We start from the raw sequence: 21,477 nt of genomic DNA, 5'->3' as shown, positions 1-21,477 counted from the left end.
CCCTATTGTTTCCCCCTGGTCAGTCTTCAGACACAGTCACTTTGTTGTTCATGAATCAGCCCTGTGGTCATTGGTCCAAGCCTGGCAGAACAGATCACTGACCAGTGGCCTGACTCAGTGCTTCATGTCCATATTTCTGTGGCCTTGCCTAGTCTGAACTGGACTGGACGAAACCCTCTGTCAGGACCGGCCCGGCCCAGCTCAACCATAACCACCGGTTCAGATGTCACTAAGGTCACTGGCCTTTTAAATGCTTCAAACCATAAAGCATCTTTACTGGTGTATTTCCCAGCCCTGGCTGCTCTATAGATGGAGAGCCACAGGGAGGAAATCACTTCCATACATCCAGCATAGGAGGCTTAGGGTAAGGGTTAGTTCCCCTGAGAAACAAATGTTTGGCTAGAGAGTGTTTATTTGGTACTGCGGCTTCTAATGGCCTCTGTAACTCTGTCTGGAGTCAGAGACCAGAGTTTTGTAATGTAATCAATATAGAATGAAAGGAGTGACCGAACAATATCTGAGCAACTGAAGGCTATCACATTCCCGTCTAATTGGCTTTGAGACATGGCTTCCCTCAAACCAGACACCGGATCAAGGGAAACGCAGGTTTTTTATTGCAGACAGTTAAACCAGTTTGTCTCTTTCAAAACAACTCCTCCGTCATGCCAACTACCATGTGTTCTAAAGAGGGATGTATGGAGCACACTCAGGCCTGATAGACCCACAGCAATGGCTTCCATGCCGCCTGCAAACCTAAACCATGCATGCACACACACACACACACACACACACACACACACACACACACACACACACACACACACACACTATATGGAATTGGTTGTCTTCCTTGCTGTTGGGCAGTGTTCCAGTGCTGTTTAGGATAATAGAGCAGGTTTAACCTCTATGGGATCGGTGTCCCTTATACGGTACGGTTGTTGCTCAATATGCGATATGTGACTAGAATGGTGTTGTAAATAACAGCCAACTTTCCGGGACATTGACATGTCTTATATAGGCAGAAAGCTTAAATTCTTGTTAATCTAACTGCAGTGTCCAATTTACAGTAGCTATTACAGCTAAAAAATACCATGCTATTGTTTGAGGATAGTGCACAACAGCAAAACACTTTTATCACGGCAACTGGTTTGGTACATTCACCTCTGAAGGTCCTCTGTAGCTCAATTGGTAGAGCATGGCGCTTGTAACGCCAGGGTAGTGGGTTCGATCCCCGGGACCACCCATACATAAAAATGTATGCATACATGACTGTAAGTCGCTTTGGATAAAAGCTTCTGCTAAATGGCATATTATTATTATAAATAATGTACTTACATTCAGTAATCTTGCTCTGATTTGTCATCCTGAGGGTCCCAGAGATAAAATGCAGTGTAGTTTTGTTTGAAAAATCTATTTTTATATTCAAATGTAGGAACTGGGTTCTACAGTTTGACCTCTGACTCCACACTCACCCCGCCCATCCATCTAGATGTGTGAAGGTTAGTGTATTTTCTGTAGGGAAGCTAATGATCCATCATTTATGACATTCCTGGGAGTGTGCAAACTTAAATGTTGTATTACCAGAGCATTTTTGTATGTTCTCTATATTTATGTACTTCAAAACCAATTCGGCAGTTTTGGGAAAACCCCTGGCAGACTTGATACAAAATATTGTGTAGTGATGTAATTCTTCACTGGATCAGTCTGAAACTTTGCACACACACTGCTGCCATCTGGTGGACAACATCTAAATTACATCTAGAAACCTACATTACTGTCTGGCCTTTCTCTTCCATTTCAAAGATGATGCAACAAAAAATCTATAGAAAACACATGTTTTTACCAGATCTAATGTGTTATATTCTCCTACATTAATTTCAAATTTCCACAAACTTCAAAGTGTTTCCTTTCAAATGATATCAAGAATATGCATATCCTTGCTTCAGGTCCTGAGCTACAGGCAGTTAGATTTGGGTATGTCATTTTAGGCGAAAATTGAAAAAAACGGTCTGATCCTTAAGAGGTTAAAGTGTTTCAAGGTTGTAATTTCAAACAGAGCTGCTTCCATATGGATCTCTGGCCCAGAACTGATACACTGACTACTCACATAAAGTCCACTCAACCGCTCTCCTCTGGACTCCTCTGATTTCCCCACCCCCGCCCCCCATCTTCCAACATCCCTTAATCACCCCTCTCTCCCCCATCCTCTATCTGCCTCACCCAGTCTGCCCTGGCTTGAGCAGTGAGAGAGTTCAGTCAAAAATCTGTTATTGACTCAGAAATGCTCTGCCAAATACCGATAGTCAATGATCAAACAGTCAGCCAAATCCACACAGATGGCTTTTAGTCAGTGCCTGGGTAGAGTCATGGAGAGCCTTACTGGACTCAGGTTACTCTCTCTGGCATTTCAGATGGACTCAGTGTAAATGAGTACAGTCAGTCCATTGTCCATTGGCCACGGCTTCCTATTCCCTATACAGTGCAGTGCAGGACTTTGGGCCAGAGCCCTACTGTGAGGTGTCCTATGCCTCTACCCATACTGTATCCTGCTCCCAGTCCCCTTAACCAAACCCAGAATGATGATGACATGTCTGTGCTCTGAGGATCCACTGTAAGCCCTGACCTCAGTGGAAATGCTGACACCATGTCTTCCTGAAGGGGCGAGAGAGAGGTAAGAGAAGGGGTGGGGGGAGAGAGAGGGGGGGGGGGGGGGGATAAGAACGTCTTTGTACCCAGCGTGTAGCCAACCCCCTCTTAGTTAGGTGGAACTATTCCAATGGATGACAGTCCTTTCCATTAGATATGGCTGCATTGCACTAAATGCATCTGAATGTGTTATCTTGTAGTTTGCCAGTAATGTATAATAAATGGACCTCTTCGGTCAGTTTATGATTGTGAGGATAGTAGAGCTAGTACAGGTCTCTGTGTTGGTCCAGGCTGAATGGTTCCCGTGTGAGAATGCTGCAGGGTTATAACACTGTAACACTCTCAGCTGGAGAGCTTTCATTCTGCACCCCTAGTTCACCCCAGTGTGTGTGTGTGTGTGTGTGTGTGTGTGTGTGTGTGTGTGTGTGTGTGTGTGTGTGTGTGTTCGTGTGTGTGTGTGTGTGTGTGCGTGCGTGTGTGCGTGTGTGTGTGCGTGTGTGTGTGTGTGTGTGCGTGCGTGCGTGTGTGTGTGTGTGTGTGTGCGTGTGTATGTGTGTGTGTGAACTTGTTTAGTTTATTTTCTAACTCACGATCCCTGTGGCTTCGCTGGGTTTATATTCTCATTTGGAGCTTTCAGAAACATCCCTCTCTATCCTCTTCCCCTCTCTCTCCCTTGTCATTAATACCTGTCCCACTGTCCTTCTCAGTCTCTCTCCCTCTGTGTCTCTTTCTCTCTTTCTTTTATCTCCCTTCCTCTAGTTCCTCTCAGTCATTCTCAATCCCTCTCTGCATGCATGTGTATGTATGTTGGTTTTAGGAATTTAACTTGCATGCAGTTGTGAGAATATGTGTGGTTAAATATTGTGATGTGATATGTCATGATGTGATGTGATATGATATGTAGTGATGTGATTATGTTAGCCGTGGGTGATATTCTCTGTCTCTGTTTTATTGTTGTTGGTAGACAGGCGGCCCATCTGTTCAGCATTATCATGCTCTTCACAGGGGACCAAGCCTGTGACTGGCAACATGGCTTTAAGAGAGCACTTGTGTGTGTGTGTGTGTGTGACCCGTCAGAGCAGTGCCCTATCGGCTGCTTACACGTCCCACACACACATGCACTTTGATGAACTACCAGGCTCTCACCCCACACAGTTCACTGAGCTCATTAAAAACATACAGGAAGTATTTACAGAGGTGGGCCCTGATGAAGGACAGATAACTGTACTGGTCTAGATTTAACACACACACGCACACACTCACTAACACTCCTATGCAGTAACACAGCTATAATGCAGCTACAGTTTCTGCATTCCTAAACACTGGGTCAATAATTGTGTTCAATTGGCCAGTGTTCTATAGGGGAAAGAGGTGCATCATGGTTGTGAGAATCCGATGCAATCAGCCACAGGAAATGGGTCAAAGCAAATTGCAGTGTCTAAGCGGCCTCAGCCACATCTCTAGCTAGCTTCCTTTTCTTAGTTTACAGTTTTAACACATAGTACAACCACTATGGTCAAACCATCGTATGTCGGTTACCACATTTAATCCCAATAGGAAACATCCAATAGGAGAAACATCCTGGAAATAGTCAATGGAAACAGTTTCCTGTAGGGGTTCTGTATAGGCCACTTCTACTTACTACCCCAGACCAGTTGCTGTTTCAGGTTTTACGTTTTATTAGTCGTATTTACGGGATACACATGGTATACATCGTCCAACTAAATGCTCACTTGCAGGTTCCTACTCGACAATGCTACAACAATAATAAATAATAAAAGGTGTGAGTGTGTGTGTGTGTGTGTGTGTGTGTGTGTGTGTGTGTGTGTGTGTGTGTGTGTGTGTGTGTGTGTGTGTGTGCGCGCATGCGTGCATGGTCAATCCTGTTTCTATCCCCATGAACAGCTTTGAGAGATGGACAGACAGAGACAGATGGGGAGGTTAAGAGAGAGATTCTGGGTCGTGGGTTAGGTTTCTGGGAATCAGTGAGATAAGATCATAACAACATCTGCAGAGGGGACACTAGATGGGGAGAGGGGGAGAGTGGGCGGTCACTTGTCAGTAACAGTAACCCTGGGACTGCTCTCTGCTGGCTCTACCTTTCATCTCTCTGACAGACATACTGAACCTGTCCTGCCTCCTGCAGGTCAGTCCTGTCTATGTCTGATGTAGAGATATATTGCAACAGCTGGTTAGTCTTTATGAAACAATGTTGGCCTCATCTGAACTGAGAGGCGTTGTTTGAGACATGCAGAAGGACACAGCTCTCCTGATTCTCCAGAGATGATAACAATCTACTGGTTGTCCTCTGTCTCTCGGCCTTTACCCCGGCCGTGGGGTGTGACACCACTTAGCATGAGGTAACATTGTGAAGTTTATGAGAAGTCTTCTCCTGGCCGTAAATCACCAATATGTGAAGATGAACCAACTGAATAGAGTGGATTGGTGGGACTGCTCTGTTTACTAGTTGAAGCCTTTACCAGCAGTCTGAGAGGCTGTCACACAATATAATATTCTCACAAAAAATCAGACTACTTCCAGGTGGATGGATGAGACTGGAGGAGATTGAAAAAGGGCGGGAGCAAGGGAGGGTTAGGACAGGGAAGGGTCTGGGAGGAGAGGAAGTAGGAAAGGATGAGGAGACTGGTGTGTCGAATGAAAGACAGACCGGCTGATGACATCTAGCCGAGACGAGCCTGGGTCAAATAGAGATAGAGGGATGGAGGGAGAAAAGTTATGTTCCCGTGTGGCTCAGTTGGTAGAGCATGGCGCTTGCAACACTAGGGTTGAGGGTTTGATTCCCAAAGGCGACTAGTGAAAAAAAAATAAGAGAACATGAATGCGCTCACTACTGTAAGTCACTCTGGATAAAAGCTTCTGCTAAATGAATAAAATGTAAAGATTGAGAGAGGAAGGGAGTGGTGGTGAGGTCATTCTGTTATAAAACCCAGCTGCAAATGGTCCTCCTCTTTCTTCCTTTCCTTGTGTTTGTATCTCTCTATACCTCTCCATGTCTCTCTCTGACTGATTTAGGGTTGGAGCACACCTGTTTGGGAGTGATAATGTGATAATGGGAGAACTGGAATGTACTGTAACTCGGACATGTGTCATCTCCTCTCTTCTCCTTCCTCTCCAAGCAGGTTATACAGTAGCTACTTATTCATCAGGAGTTGCTCTAAGGTTGTGGTCCCCTGTCCTAATATTATTCCTGGGGTTGGATGTCTTCACAAGGGATCTGCTTCAGAAACTGTAGATTAATTTAATTGAAGGGTAACAAACTGCGCAGAGTCCACATGGAAGCCAAGCAATGCTCTGCCCCAGGCCCAAATATAATCTCTCTGAGAAGGGAGAAGTTATTGTCTCTGAGAGTGGAGAGGTGACTATGTGTTACTGTCTCTGAGAGTGGAGAGGTGACTATGGGTTACTGTGTCTGTCAAAGCAGCTGCTCACATAGATAAGTATGTTTTTACAGTAATTAAAATGTGTTGCTTTCTCACCAAATCTTTGAAGAGATCTATTGTCATAAATGTCATTCACGATGATCAAATGCACATTTAGATCCATTTATATTTTAGGCTGAGTCCAGTGGTAATGTCAGAGATGTTCAGTATTACATCTGTAATCCAATATTATAGTGTAAATGCTGCAGGCTGTATCTAGTAACCTTGGCCCTCTGTCCAGGGGGGAAGTTTCTCCAGTTGTCTCCAGATGTTTCTATTGAGCAGAGGGGATGACAGTGATACAGTAATAACTAGCAGAGCCATGACACACACACACACACGAACACACACACACACACACACATTCACACACACTGAGTAATAATACAGTAATAACTCCCAGAGCCCTGACTGTATCAGTTCTATCAGCCTGTCCAACTGTAACACCCCACCCCAGTCTGACCCACATACTGAACTATCCCTGTGTGTGTGTGTGTGTGTGTGTGTGTGTGTGTTTGTGTGTGTGTGTGTGTGTGTTTGTGTGTGTGTGTTTGTGTGTGTGTGTTTGTGTGTGTGCAGTTGTGTGTGTGCGTGTGTGTGTGTGCTGTGTGTGTGTGAGATAATCAGTAGGAAGGACACTGCACTTCACGACTCAGTGTTTCCCCTAAGTACCTCCCTCCCTCTTCTGTTTAGGTATTAAAACAGATATATATGGAATTCAATAGATTATATGGGATTCAATAGACTTTGGTATGTTTGGATCGTTTCAGTTGTCATCTGGGTTACCATGGTGACTGAGTCATATCTAGAGTACCGACCGTCTGAACCCACCTGCTGACTAAAATTATCAAAACAGATTAAACACTTTTATCCACCTGGATGGATTTGGTTACATCTACATTAAGTCATGTCTATAGACCCTTCCCATCTGATATGTAGATACAGTGAGGGAAAGAAGTATCCCCTGCTGATTTTGTACGTTTGCCCACTGACAAAGACATTATCAGTCTATAATTTTAATGGTAGGTTTATTTGAACAGTGAGAGACAGAATAACAACAAAAAAATCCAGAAAAACTAATGTCAAAAATGTTATAAATTGATTTGCATTTTAATGAGGGAAATAAGTATTTGACCCCTCTGCAAAACATGACTTAGTACTTGGTGGCAAAACCCTTGTTGGCAATCACAGAGGTCAGACATTTATTGTAGTTGGCCACCAGGTTTGCACACATCTTTGCAGATCTTCTCCAAGTCATTAAGGTTTCGAGGCTGATGTTTGGCAACTCCAACCTTCAGCTCCCTCCACAGATTTTCTATGGGATTATGGTCTGGAGACTGGATAGGCCACTCCAGGACCTTAATGTGCTCCTTCTTGAGCCACTCCTTTGTTGCCTTGGCCGTGTGTTTTGGGTCATTGTCATGCTGGAATACCCATCCACAACTCATTTTCAATGCCCTGGCTGAGGGAAGGAGGTTCTCACTCAAGATTTGATGGTACATGGCCCCGTCCATCGTCCCTATGATGCGGTGAAGTTGTCCTGTCCCCTTAGCAGAAAAACACCCCCAAAGCATAATGTTTCCACCTCCATGTTTGATGGTGGGGATGGTGTTCTTGGGGTCATAGGCAGCATTCCTCCTCCTCCAAACACGGTGAGTTGAGTTGATGCCAAAGAGCTCGATTTTGGTCTCATCTGACCACAACACTTTCACCCAGTTATCCTCGGAATCATTCAGATGTTCATTGGCAAACTTCAGACGGGCCTGTATATGTGCTTTCTTGAGCAGGGGGACCTTGCGAGCGCTGCAGGATTTCAGTCCTTCACGGCGTAGTGTGTTACCAATTGTTTTCTTGGTGACTATGGTCCCAGCTGCCTTGAGATCATTGACAAGATCCTCCTGTGTAGTTCTGGGCTGATTCCTCACCGTTCTCATGATCATTGCAACTCCACGAGGTGAGATCTTGCATGGAGCCCCAGGCCGAGGGAGATTGACAGTTATTTTGTGTTTCTTCCATTTGCGAATAATCGCACCAACTGTTGTCACCTTCTCATCAAGCTGCTTGGCGATGGTCTTGTAGCCCATTCCAGCCTTGTGTAGGTCTACAATCTTGTCCCTGACATCCTTGGAGAGCTCTTTGGTCTTGGCCATGGTGGAGAGTTTGGAATCTGATTGATTGATTGCTTCTGTGGACAGGTGTCTTTTATACAGGTAACAAACTGAGATTAGGAGCACTCCCTTTAAGAGTGTGCTCCTAATCTCAGCTCGTTACCTGTATAAAAGACACCTGGGAGCCAGAAATCTTTCTGATTGAGAGGGGGTCAAATACTTATTTCCCTCATTAAAATGCAAATCAATTTATAACATTTTTGACATGCGTTTTTCAGGATTTTTGTTGTTGTTATTCTGTCTCTCACTGTTCAAATAAACCTACCATTAAAATTATAGACTGATACTTTCTTTGTCAGTGGGCAAACGTACAAAATCAGCAGGGGATCAAATACCTTTTTCCCTCACTGTAAGTGAGACATATTGTTCATAGGTGAAACAACATTACACTATTATATTATAATGCAGCTGCAATGTCCTGGGAGAGGAACACAGACAGTGATATTTGATAAAGAAATAAAGAAAATATCTCTATAATACTAGTGTAATAGAGTTAATACATGTCTAATAGGAGTTTAATGGAGTTGGCACACGAAGCAACTGGGTTTTGGAAAATGGGGGGGGGGGGGTTCTACTAAGCTAACACATGGAATTATTTTAAGATGGTCATACCATTGATCATTTAGCTATTTGATTTTGAATTTTATGACCCCTATAGGTTTAAAACAAATATTTAAAATATTGAATTTGGCCTTTACTACTATAGCCCATAGAAACGCATTGAATAACACATTAATGTCAAAAAGAAAGGTTTTGAAGTGTCTGTTCTATACCTAGGACATATACAGTACACATATTTAATCCCTTATTTTTGGGGGCACAAAACTACCTCCATACTTCCATTCATTTGTATGGGTTATCTTCAGACGAGTCCCGTGACACTTGTGCGAGTCTTGTGTGAGTCTCATCTTTCCATAGAGTGATTATATTAGTTTGCAGGCCAAACCATTCAGAAACTACAGACGTTTTCATGAGAAGATCGATTTTCGGTATGTCTCATGGTCTGACAAACACCGCTGTAGCTCGGCCACCTTCCACCAAGGATGCAGAAGGCCGACATAGGCGGATGCAGTGGATTGAAAAAAACAGATATCTCTAGCTTAAACTGACAGATTTTTTTATTGGATTATTTTATTATGTTACTTAGATTGACGCACGGGTGCGTCAATAGACTCTTAAGAATGATTAAGACCATTTCCTGTTTTCTCTGCTGAGACTCATGGGATACAAAGCCTGATGTTCCCAAACAAACCCACTGGTTCTGTCCCAGGACACACACCTACACACCTAAAAGACCATGCTTTGATGAGCAGACTGAATTTGTTTTATCTTTTATTTATAAAATGTAGCAGTTGGGGAAAAAAGCATAATTGTTATCATCTTTATGACAAGAGGCACAAAATAACAACTTTACATCACAGTCTTTACAAGACAAATAATTTAAACGAAATTAAAACATGATGATATCAGATTTTACATGCTTGATCAGACACTGGAGCCATACAGACATCTATTCTACTGTATATAAAAATATGTAATTACTACAAATACCATCTTCAAAGACTTGGTAACTGTTGTGTTTATTTGACAGATCTGGGATGTATGTAGCCTACAGCCTAAATGGCTGGAAGAGTGATCGAGCCTGCAGGGTTGGAGAGCTGCAGACACAGAGCGCTGCAGACACAGAGCGCTGCAGATACAGAGAGCTGCAGACACAGAGTGCTGCAGACACAGAGAGCTGCAGACACAGAGTGCTGCAGCCTCCTGTGGCTCCACAGAACTATCATTGGAGGAGTTCTGTGACTACCATCAAACATTTGTTCTGCTCATAAATACACAACTATACACGGGACTCATAAGGCCACTTTAGATATTATGGAGGTAAAAGTTCATAAAGGTTGTAATACAGAGCTGAATATGTTGTCTTGCATGATGTGTATTGCAACAGCTGATGTTTTTACTCCCTGATATAGTCTGTGATGTTGACAATATTTATTGTTGCTGAATGATGACGTTGCTTCTCAGAGCTGCTCATTGCTTTTACAACTCCACTATTGCTGTAAGATGCATACCACACTCTGGCTGTAAGATGCATAACACACTCTGGCTGTAAGATAAATAACACACTCTGGATGTTAGATGCATAACACACTATGGCTTTAAGATGCATTACACACTATGGCTGTAAGATTCATAACACACTCTGGATGTTAGATGCATAACACACTCTGGCTGTAAGATGCATAACACACTCTGGATGTTAGATGCATAACACACTATGGATGTTAGATGCATAACACACTCTGGCTGTAAGATGCATAACACACTCTGGATGTTAGATGCATAACACACTCTGGATGTTAGATGCATAACACACTATGGATGTTAGATGCTTAACACACTATGGCTGTAAGATGCATAACACACTATGGCTGTAAGATGCATAACACACTATGGCTGTTAGATGCATAACACACTATGGCTGTAAGATGCATTTGGTTTTATATTCTCTATTTACAATATTTTATCAGTCTTTGGTTGAACAGTATTTTCTGTACTCAACTTTGCAGTTTCGTAGGGCAAAAAGTGTGTGTGTGCGTGTGTGTGCGTGTGTGTGTGTGTGTGTGTGTGTGTGTGTGTCTCCTCCAGACACGAGGATAAGCAGGACCAGGTCTCACTGTGTGTGTTCTGTTAGATCACATGTAGATAAGTGGCCTTGGTGTCGGTTCCAATGACGTTCCGTGCAGTACAGCGGTAGAACCCAGTGTCTCTGCTGGTCGGGTTCTGGATTACTAGGGAACCCTGGGGGCTCAGGTACCGGTTGCCATAGAGACGGGCCTGACCTGTGACCCTTAGCTGGGATTGGTCCGGCATTTCCCAGGTGATGGTCGCTCGGGGGGTTGCTATGACGTAGCAGGTGAGCTGCACAGCAACTCCGGGCCGGGTGTAGGTGAGGGGAGGGGGGCCGTTGGTGATGCGGGGGGGGTAGGCGATGACAATCACTGGAACTGTCAGGATAGACAACATGTTCTGATTGGTGGATCGACAGGAGTAGGTCCCCCTGTCGAACACAGACGCCTGCTGCACCGTCAGAGTCCCGTCATCCAGGACTGAGTACTGACCCGTCCCTGCCGTCTGGCCCCGAGACACGACCACCCCGCTGGGCAACGTCCAGGTCAAAGGCTGAGTCTGGCTGGAACTCTGACTGGGGCTGTCTGTCTGGGGGCAGGGTAGCCGTAGATTCTCTCCGCTTATGATGCTGACCAGAGAAGCTGATCTGCTGACGACCACAGGCTTCCTCTCCAGGATGACACTCCTCGCTGCCTCTGGCACTGGGCCTCTTGGGCGAGGTGTGTCCCCTCGGAATGGGACTCCTGGTACTGTCCTCTTATCCCCGCCTACTGGGCGAGGTTTCTTTGTGCTGACTCGGCCTCCCAAGTGAGGTTTCTCAGTAGTGACTGGGCCTCTCGGGTGAGGTGTCTCCTGGCGAGATTTCTCTGTGGTTACTGGACCTCTGGGTCGAGATGTCTCCTCTGTAACTGTGACTCCTGAGCTAGGTTTCTCTGTGCTAACTGGGCCTAATGGGCGAGGTTTCTCTGTGCTGACTGGGCCTACTGGGCGAGGTTTCTCTGTGGTCACTGGGCCTCTGGAGCGAGGTGTGTCCGGTGTGTCTATGACCTCCAGATTTACCATGATCCGAGCCTCGCCCCTCTCACCGCGAGCGACACACACCAGCATGCCAGCATCGCTTGCCCTCACCCCCCGCAGCTCCAGGGTTCCGTTGCGGTGCACGGTGAGTCTGCTGCCGTAGTAAGGCGCCGGGAGAACCCCGTTACCAGGCAGCAACCAGGCCGGGCGGGGTGGAGGGAAGCCCTGGGATGGACAGGGCAAAATAACTGTCTGGCCTCTTACTGCTGAGACCCTCTGGTCCCCTACATTGCTAACTCCATTATGACTGACTTCATTATTAATGACACCATTACTACTACTGACACCATTACCAATACTGACTGACTGAACCCTCCCTGCAAACTGACTGATGGTGATCCCAGCACTGAGTCCACTACCACTAACAACAGCTGTCTGTCTGTCTGTCCCATTGAGTCCACCCCTAGTCCCATTAAGAGTGAAGCTGGATGGGGTCACCATCACCTCCACCCCCATCACCCTGCTCCTCTCCCCAGTAGTGTTGCTGGCTCGGCAGGTGTAGTTTCCTCCGTCAGCCCCTCTAGCCCCCTGGATCACCAAGGAGCCATCTGGCCGCACTACAACTGGACCGGACCCCCCCACAGGGATGACACGATTGATTGGAGAGAACCATGTGACTGTAGGGATGGGCTCTCCTTTGGCCCCACAGTTCAGAGCCACCACACCCCCTTGTTGCACCTTGATGACCTCATATCTGGTTCTAGGGAAGGAAGGGGGTGAGGCGAGGACTTTGATCATCACCCTCATGGAGTCTCTCCCCACCTGGTTCTCAGCGTGGCAGACGTACTCCCCCTCCTCCCCCATCCCCACTGAGGGGAGGAACAGAGTCCCGTTGTCAAACACCACCAGCCGCCTCCTCCGTCCCCCTCTCTCGTCCCCTTGCAACAGTATGCTGTTCACTGAGGTTCCGTCCGGTAGGCTCCATCTCACTGCGGGGTCGGGCTGCCCGGTCGCCAGACAGTCTACCTTTAAAGCTGCTCCATACGACACCACCTTCTGATTGAACGGCTGCTTTGGCTCAATCTTAGCGGGCTTTGTGGGCTTTGTGACCACAGTGACACGGAGGAGGCGGTAGTCGTCAGCCATTTTATTTCGTGCGACACATAAATAGTCCCCCCCATCTTTCTCTGTCACCGACTGGATATACAGGGTTCCATTACTGTGTACCTTCATCCTCTTGTCAAAACTGGAAATACAACACAGAGAGGATAAGTTAGATACATCAGCACAAGACACAGACAATCAATCAATACAACAGAGACAGACTAGATTAAACAGATCAGTAATCAATATGGACAAGCACACACCTGTAGTGGGCATCCACTAGTTTCTTGCCAGGTGTCCTCCAGACTACTCTAGGCTCTGGGTTGCCGGTTGCTGAACAGTGAAGGAGCAGAGTTTCACCATATACGACTATAGAACTGGATGGAGAGGTGGAGAGGATCTTAGCCTTACTGAGGGGGGAGGAGGACCGGAGAGGAGGGTTAAGAATGGCTGAGGAGGGGGTCAGGTCAGAGTTACTGTTAATGGAAGAGGAGGATGTAGTTTTATCTGTGGAGACAACTCCTCCTCGTTCATCTCCAGTCACCTCCACCCTCACCGTCCTCTTATCCCCGCCCACTGCATTAGTCGCCAGGCACTCGTAGCTCCCAGAGTCCTTAGTGGCAAGCTTGCGTATCAGCAAGGTGGCGTTGGGGAGGACAAACAGGTTCCCGTTGAGGAATTGAGAGGGGAGCAGCAGGGTGCCGTCAGGGGTCCTCCAGCGGATGGAGGGAGCGGGGGCTCCCCGGGCAGAGCAGTGGGCGTAGACAGGCATGCCAGCGGGCTGGGTTACCCTCTCCTCTCTGGGCTGCTGGATGGCTGGAGGCAGGGATGAGACATGGAGTCGGACTGACAGACTGCTTGCCCCTGCTGGGTTGGAGGCTACACAGCGATACAGTCCTCTGTCTGCTGGGCCGACAGCCACGATACGCAGAGTACCATTAGGGAATATAGACACCCGGGGGTGAGGGCCATGGGCAGGGTTTGAGTTAAGGTTGGGGGTCAGAACGGAGCGGTCAGGTAGTACCCAGGACAGCAGAGGGACAGGCACCCCCTGAGCACGACACTCCAACCTCACCTCGCCCCCCTGGTGCACTGTGGCCTCTCTGTGAGTGGGTAGCTGAATGCGTGGTGGGCGGGACCAGACCTCCAGGGTCACCATGGCGCGGTCAAGGCCCACAGAGTTCTGTGCGCTGCAGATATATGTCCCCCGGTCCTGGACCTGCACGCTCTGGATGAGAAAGGTTCCGTTGGGTAGGACCTGGAAACGCTCTGCCTTGGAGTCCAGTGACATCACAGCTCCTGGGGCAGACAGAAATACATATTGAGTGGCATATTGTGTGTATGAGTGACAGTAGTGAATGTATTGAGTAAGGTGTATGTATGACAAAGTACATATTGTGTGTATGAGTGACAGTAGTGAGTGTATTGAGTAAGGTGTATGTATGACAAAGTACATATTGTGTGTATAAGTGACAGTAGTGAGTGTATTGAGTAAGGTGTATGTATGACAAAGTACATATTGTGTGTATGAGGGACAGTAGTGAGTGTATTGAGTAAGGTGTATGTATGACAAAGTACATATTGTGTGTATGTGAGTGACAGTAGCATGTATTGTGTGTAGAACTGAGAGTAGAGTGTGTGGCGTACCTGTGGAGACCTTGATCCAGGTGATTGTTGGAGGAGGCTGTCCAATGGCCTCGCATGGCAGGAGGGCGTCACTCTCAGCTGGGACAGACATGGGGCGCACATGGGGGGGAGTGATACGGGGCCTGACACGCAGGACAGTGGTCTGAGGGGAGCGTTGGGCAGTCACACTACGGTCTGGAGAGAGGGGTGGGGAATGAGGAGGAGTAGAGCCAGTGTTGAGCCCGGCCTGAGGGTCTGTGGTGGGTGGGGAGGTCTTGGGGGGGCTCGAGGGAGCACTTGTGGTGGGGACTGCAGAGGAAGGGGTCTCTAAAATGTCTGGGAGAAGGAGTTTGGGGTTGACAGGGTGTGGGAGAGAGGGTGCGTGTTTTATAGGGGGTGGAGTTCTGACTGGGTCAGGCCTAGTGATAAGGTGTTGTGGGTAGGTGGGGTAAGGTGGGGGGCGGTAGCGACTGCCATGTGAGTCTGGGATGCCGTTTACCCCTGGATTCCTCCAGACTGTTGTAGTAGTAGGAGTGGTAGTAGTAGTAGTAGTAGTGGGAATAGTAGTTGTAGGAATAGTAGTAGTAGTTGTGGGAATAGTGGTAGTAGTTGTGGGAATAGTGGTAGTAGTTGTGGGAATAGTGATAGTAGTTGTGGGAATAGTGGTAGAAGTTGTGGGAATAGTGGTAGAAGTTGTGGGAATAGTGGTAGTAGTTGTGGGAATAGTGATAGTAGTTGTGGGAATAGTGGTAGAAGTTGTGGTAGTAGTTGTGGGAATAGTGGTTGAAGTAATAGTAGTTGTAGTTGTAGGAATAGCGGTAGTAGTTGTGGGAATAGTGGTTGTAGTAGTTGTAGGAATAGTTATAGTGGTAGTTCTTCTAATGGAGGTCATGACTGTAGAGGAGGTGATGGCTGAAGCAGTGGTAGCTGCTGTTTCAGTTGTGTTTGGGGACAGTAGTTGTGTTGTAGATGAAAGAGAGTTGTTTTTTTCTGACTCTGGCTGTCTCTCCTCTGGTTCATCAGGTGCTAGATAAACTGGTTCCATCTCACTGGGTTCATCATCAGTGATTGGGTAGGGTGGTTCTATCTCACTGGGTTCTTCATCAATAGCTGATGGTTCTACCTCTCTGTGTTCTTCATCAGTTGCTGGTGATTCTACCTCATTGTGTTCTTCATCAGTGGCTGGTGGTTCAATCTCATTGGGTTCTTCATCAGTGGCTGGTGGTTCTATCTCACTGGGTTCTTCATCCGTTGCTGGTGGTTCTATCTCACTGGGTTCTTCATCCGTTGCTGGTGGTTCTATCTCACTGGGTTCTTCATCAGTTGCTGGTGGTTCTATTTCACTGGGTTCTTCATCAGTTGCTGGTGGTTCTTCCTCATTGGGTTCTTCATCAGTAGCTGGGTAAAGGGGTTCTATCTCACTGGGTTCTTTCTCAGTGCCAGTAGATGTTGTTCTGCCTGGTGTGGTTCCAGACTGAGGGGGAGTTGCTTTGATATCCTCTGGGTTGTGTTGGTTGAAGACAGATGGATCCTGCTCTTTTGAAGTAGCCCAGACCTGACCCTCTGTTTCAGCATAACTCTGTTTGTCTGTGTCGCTGTGTGTGACTGTGGGTTTATGTTTGCCTGTGTGTGTACTAGTTGTTGTGACTGTGGGTGTATGTTTGCCAGTGTGTGTGCGAGCGTGTGTGCGAATCTGTGTGTGTGTGCTAGTCGTTTGGGACCTGTCAGGGAGACGAGCAGCAGTGTTTGCTGAGTGAGTCACCCTGTCTGTGTGTGTCTGGGGGGGAGAGGCAGGAAAGGAGGCAGGGGGGGAGACGAATGTGCTTGATGGAGCAGTGATCCTAGTAGAGGATGGAGCAGCAGTTATAGTAGTGGTTATAGTAGTGGTTATAGTAGTGGTTGTAGCAGCTGCTGGCAGTTCCCTGGGGTCTGTAAGTGTTGCTCTGGGTGTATTCTGGCGAGGGGAGGTTGGACTTGGGGTATTCTGGCGAGGGGAGGTTGGACCTGGGATATTCTGTCGAGGGGAGGTTGGACCTGGGGTATTCTGGCGAGGGGAGGTTGGACCTGGGATATTCTGGCGAGGGGAGGTTGGACCTGGGGTATTCTGGCGAGGGGAGGTTGGACCTGCGGTATTCTGGCGAGGGGAGGTTGGACCTGGGGTATTCTGGCGAGGGGAGGTTGGACCTGCGGTATTCTGGCGAGGGGAGGTTGAACCAGGGGTATTCTGGCGAGGGGAGGTTGGACCTGGAGTATTCTGGTGAGGGGAGGTTGGACCTGGGGTATTCTGGCGGGCAGTGGGTCGTCCTCTGGGTCTGTTGATGCGTCTCCTCTGGCCGGGCCTGCTCCTGGAATTCCAGGGGATTCTGGATTGTGACGGGACAGAGTTGGAGAACGTTACATGTCCAGAGTTTGTTGTTCCATACCTCCCCCTCTCACCTGTGGTCCTTACAGGAGCAACGCTCTGTCTCCTCTCTGTGCTAATGTCATTGATGCTGGAGGTTGGCTTTGTGCTTTTAGGAGAACTCTCTGTCTCTGTTCCTGTCCCTGTATTTGTGTCTGTGTTTGACTGAGGGATCTGGGAGAAGTTATTGGTCTGATCTGCAGTGTTTGTTGCCTCTGGGGCCACTCTATCCTTTGTTAGCAGGTCTGGGATCAGTGATGTGTGGACAGTGTTCAACCCCTCTTCCTGTAGACTGGGGACATCTATGGAAAAACCCTCTGTGGTATCAGCCTCTGACTCCAATACAGTACGTTGAGGGGATTTTCTTCCCACTGTAACCTCTGGTGTGATCTTTGGTAGTGTGGTAGTTGGTTGTGTGGTATTTGGTTGTGTGGTCTTTGGTTGTGTGCTGCCTGGCTTTGTTCTGGTTGTCTGCATTCTGGTTGTCTCATTGCTTTCTGTCTGTCTGTTATCTGTCTGTATTCTGGTTGACTGTGCTCTAGTTGGGGTTGATGTGGTTGTCTTTGCTTCAGTTGGGGTTGAGGTGGTTGTCTTTGCTTCAGTTGGGGTTGAGGTGATTGTCTTTGCTTCAGTTGGGGTTGAGGTGGTTGTCTTTGCTTCAGTTGGAGTTGAGGTGGTTGTCTTTGCTTCAGTTGGGGTTAGGGTGGTTGTCTTTGCTTCAGTTGGGGTTGATGTGGTTGCCTTTGCTTCAGTTGGGGTTGAGGTGGTTGTCTTTGCTTCAGTTGGGGTTGAGGTGGTTGTCTTTGCTCTAGTTGGGGCTGAGGTCGTAGTAAGTGCTCTAGTTGGGGATGGTACATACAGGGAGTCTGTGATTTTAGGGGCAGTCCTTTCACGTATCTTAGCCAGCAGGTCGGCCCATTTCTGAGGGTCTATCTTGTGTTTGGCCAGGTTAAACCTCCGGCGGCCCTCCAGCCTGTTCCTCCTCTGCTCCACAGGGAAGCCTCTCCTCAGGGGCCTCCTGCCCCTCTGAGGGGATCCGCCTCCCTCCACCCTCACTGTGTGGGATCCAATGGGGGGGCGCCGTGTCAGGGGGGATTTGGGTCTAGGACCTCTCCTCCTGGTGTAACCTGCCCTGGTGGGAAGTATGTTCTCCTCCTCCCCTTCGTCATTTCCTGACACCCCCTCTTCAACCTCCTTTCCCCCTAGAGGGGCTGGTAACCTGTTGGACACCCCCGCCACAGACTGTGGCCTCATGGGATATGTCATGCGTGATGAGGTGTCGGAAGGACGTGGGGTTAGAATCAGTCTGGTGGAGAGAGAGTCAGCACCGTGCTGGTTCACCGCTACACACCGGTATAGCCCTGCGTCTCCCAGCCCAGGAAAGGGGAGAGACAGGGTACCATTGGCTAAGACAGTCACCCCTGCCCCCCCCCTTCTTCTCCCCTTGTTCCTACTCCCTACCACTCCCCCGTCAGGAAGAACCCAGTTCACCTCAACCCTCGGTGAACCAGAGGCCTCGCACGGCAGACTGACAGGGTCTCCAACCAATCCAGTCACAGCAGGGCCTAGCTCCTCCCCTGGGGGAGGGTTGGATGATTCTACTACCACCAGACGAAGGGGGAGAACATCGACATTTCCTCCCGCCCGGGCCACGCAGTAGTACAGTCCAGCATCAGAGTGATCCACTCTCTGCAGGATCAGCCCTTGGTCAGACACACGGACCTTACCATCTGAGCTGTGGTAGGGGGAGGAGACTGTTGAACCATCTGGGAACACCCATTGGAGCCTGGGATCTCCAGAGCTTAGGTCTGCAGTAGAGCTAAGGACAGGGCAGGGCAGGTGGATCTGGCTGTCTGCGGCTGCTGTAAAAGCTGTGTGGGTGTGGTTGGTCTGGATGAGGACCCAGGGGTGTGGGGATGGGAGGTCTGGGGGGGCAGACACCAGGGTGGACAGAGTCAGTTTAACGCTGTGGGTGCTGGACTGAGCTCTGTTGAACTGGAGACTGACATGGGGCTGCAGTAACCAGGCAGGCTGGGCTTGGAGACTGGCCCTGACCCCTGTATGGTAGTAGCCCTCTCTCTCTGCTCTCTGTCTGTACCTGAAGGACATGAAATGAATGTGTTGGGGTTAAAACAAAATTGTACAGGTAAAGCGGATAATAACACAGGAATGTGTTGTGTGTGTTTCTGTAATTTCATACCTGTAGGCAAGTCTTGGGGCTTTACTCAACATGATTTCTCTCTGAAGCCTGACAGGCGTCTCACTGTAGTAGGCCATCAGCCTCCACAGCCTTTCATAGCGGTGCCCATCCACCCCACAGTCCAGGGAGAGGGAGAGCGTGATGGAGAGGGGGGTGAAGGAGGAGGAAAGGTGTGGTGGGGTAATGTCAGGAGTCTGTGAGGAGTGTGTGATGTTACACTTCAGATCAACGGCATTCCCCTGTTGGTCGGACATCCCCAGGGAGGCGTGGCCTAAAGCCTCTCTAAAAGTTTCTATTGATTGAACTTCGCCATCCTCCTGAGATGAGGCTCTGGGATTGGTGGCGATTACAGGCGAGGTGCAGGATAAGTCTTTCTGCTGCAAAAGGCCACGTCCCTTCAGGTGATTGGGTGAGGCACAGACCAGGCACTGTGGCCCCGGACATTTCAACAACCCTGAGAGAGAAGAGAAGAATCAGTATTTCCTCACCCAAATAAGCATCCCAATAACCTAGTGTAAGGTTAGGGGTTATTGTAGTGTGATAGTCACTTAGGTGAGAGATGCTCCAGGCCTGCAGCCAAGCCATGCTGCAGTCGCAGGTCCAGGGGTTGGCCTGCAGAGCTAGGGACTCCAGAAGAGGGGCGGTCCTCAGTGTGTCTCTGGGCAGGTTAGTCAGACTGTTGTTGGACACGTCCAGATGCCTGGGGAGAGGAGGGGGATAGTCCAGTCACAAATGACACCCTATTCTCTAAGTAGTGCACTACTCTTTAGGCGTGACCTATGACTAAGAGTGAATAAATTGATAAATTAAGACTGTAGAAAACTCACCTGAGGGTGGAGTAGCAGAATGTCTTCAGCAGGGACAGAGTGCAGAAGGTCTGAGGATGCAGCTGGTGGAGCCGGTTCCCCTGCAGCCGGATCAGTCTGAGGTTGGGGAGGCGGAGCAGGGCCTGGGGGTGGAGGGACTGCAGCCAGTTGTGATCCAGGTGGAGGCGCTGTAGAGAGGACAGGCCTGAGAAGCTATTTGCTGAGATCTCCCTCAGCTTGTTATAGCTCAGCTTCAGGACCTGGGGGGGGACGACGACAGGGATGGTAATTAATTAATGGTAATTGAAAATACATGGTATAAACTCCTCCAGCTATAAACAACAATACATACACATCAATGTGAGTCAAATGAACACAACAACACAATACAATAACAGTGTCTAAGCTCAATAGAACAATTGACATTTGCTTCCAATTATTAGCTAATTTGACCCCTCTCCTCTCCATGGCAACTCTTTAAGCCTCAGTACCTGAAGGGAGGACAGATCTTGGAACGCTCCGTCAGGAATCTCATGGATGTCATTCCCATGAAGCATCAGCAGCGCCAGCCTCCTCAGACCGGCCAATGAGCTGTCTGGGATCCTGCTGATACTGTTGAACCTTTCAGTACCCAGAGAGAAACAGCATCAGCCAATGGAATGTGTGTGTGTGTGTGTGTGTGTGTGTGTGTGTGTGTGTATGTATTTGTGCGCAGGCCTTACCCCAGGTTGATGTGCAGTGTGTGTTGCGGTAGGGGTTGTGGTATATTGACCAAAGACCTGAAGGTGCAATGTAGTTCAGTGGGCTGGTAGCAAGAGCAGGGCATAGGGCAGGCACCACCAGGAGACACCAGGGTCAGCAACACCACCACCACCACAGCCAGGGACACACCACACACACAGGGAACCATCTTCTATAGGAGGGCCGCTCACTGACGATATAGAAATATATAGGTCAATGTGACACACACACACAATCTCTGCAGTAACAACTTTAATGCAGGGTAACACTTTATTTGGATAGTCCATCTGTAGATGCTCTACAGACTATCTACAGACTATCAGTAACATTTCAACTAACTATCTACTAACCCTAACACTAGCCCTAACCCTTATCCTGACCCTAAACTTAACCCTTACCCTAAACCTTATTTTAAGACTAACCCTAACCTTAGCAAGCATTTGCTTATCAACAGACAGTTTGTTGATAGATAGCAGTGGTGGAAAAAGTACTCAATTGTCATACTTAAAAGTAAAGATACCTTAATAGAAAATGACTCAAGTAAAAGTGAGTCACCAAGTAAAATACTACTTGAGTAAAAGTCTAAAGTATTTGGTTTTAAATATACTTAAGTATCAAAAGTAAATGGAATTGCTAAAATGTACTTAAGTATCAAAAGTAAAAGTATAAACCATATAAAAATCCTTATATTAAGCAA

At 47.9% G+C, this 21,477-nt stretch overlaps 1 protein-coding gene across 1 annotated transcript; it reads right to left on the bottom strand.

Moving 5' to 3' along the window:
* Nucleotides 1–10,945: 10,945 nt before the first annotated feature.
* LOC311143786 (matrix-remodeling-associated protein 5-like) lies at nt 10,946–20,949 on the bottom strand (the record flags this gene model as incomplete). Its single annotated transcript, XM_084179668.1, is given in 12 exon segments — nt 10,946–13,148; nt 13,270–14,305; nt 14,654–14,968; nt 15,683–16,106; nt 16,667–16,930; nt 16,932–16,995; nt 17,893–19,131; nt 19,234–19,687; nt 19,782–19,933; nt 20,061–20,299; nt 20,531–20,660; nt 20,762–20,949. Coding segments are annotated over 12 exon segments (6,708 nt in total).
* Nucleotides 20,950–21,477: the final 528 nt, after the last annotated feature.

Source organism: Coregonus lavaretus (genome assembly GCF_964263955.1).
Source record: "Coregonus lavaretus genome assembly, chromosome: 16".
Classification (NCBI taxonomy): Eukaryota; Metazoa; Chordata; class Actinopteri; order Salmoniformes; family Salmonidae; genus Coregonus; species Coregonus lavaretus.
This window is presented reverse-complemented; position numbering and strand designations above follow the sequence as displayed.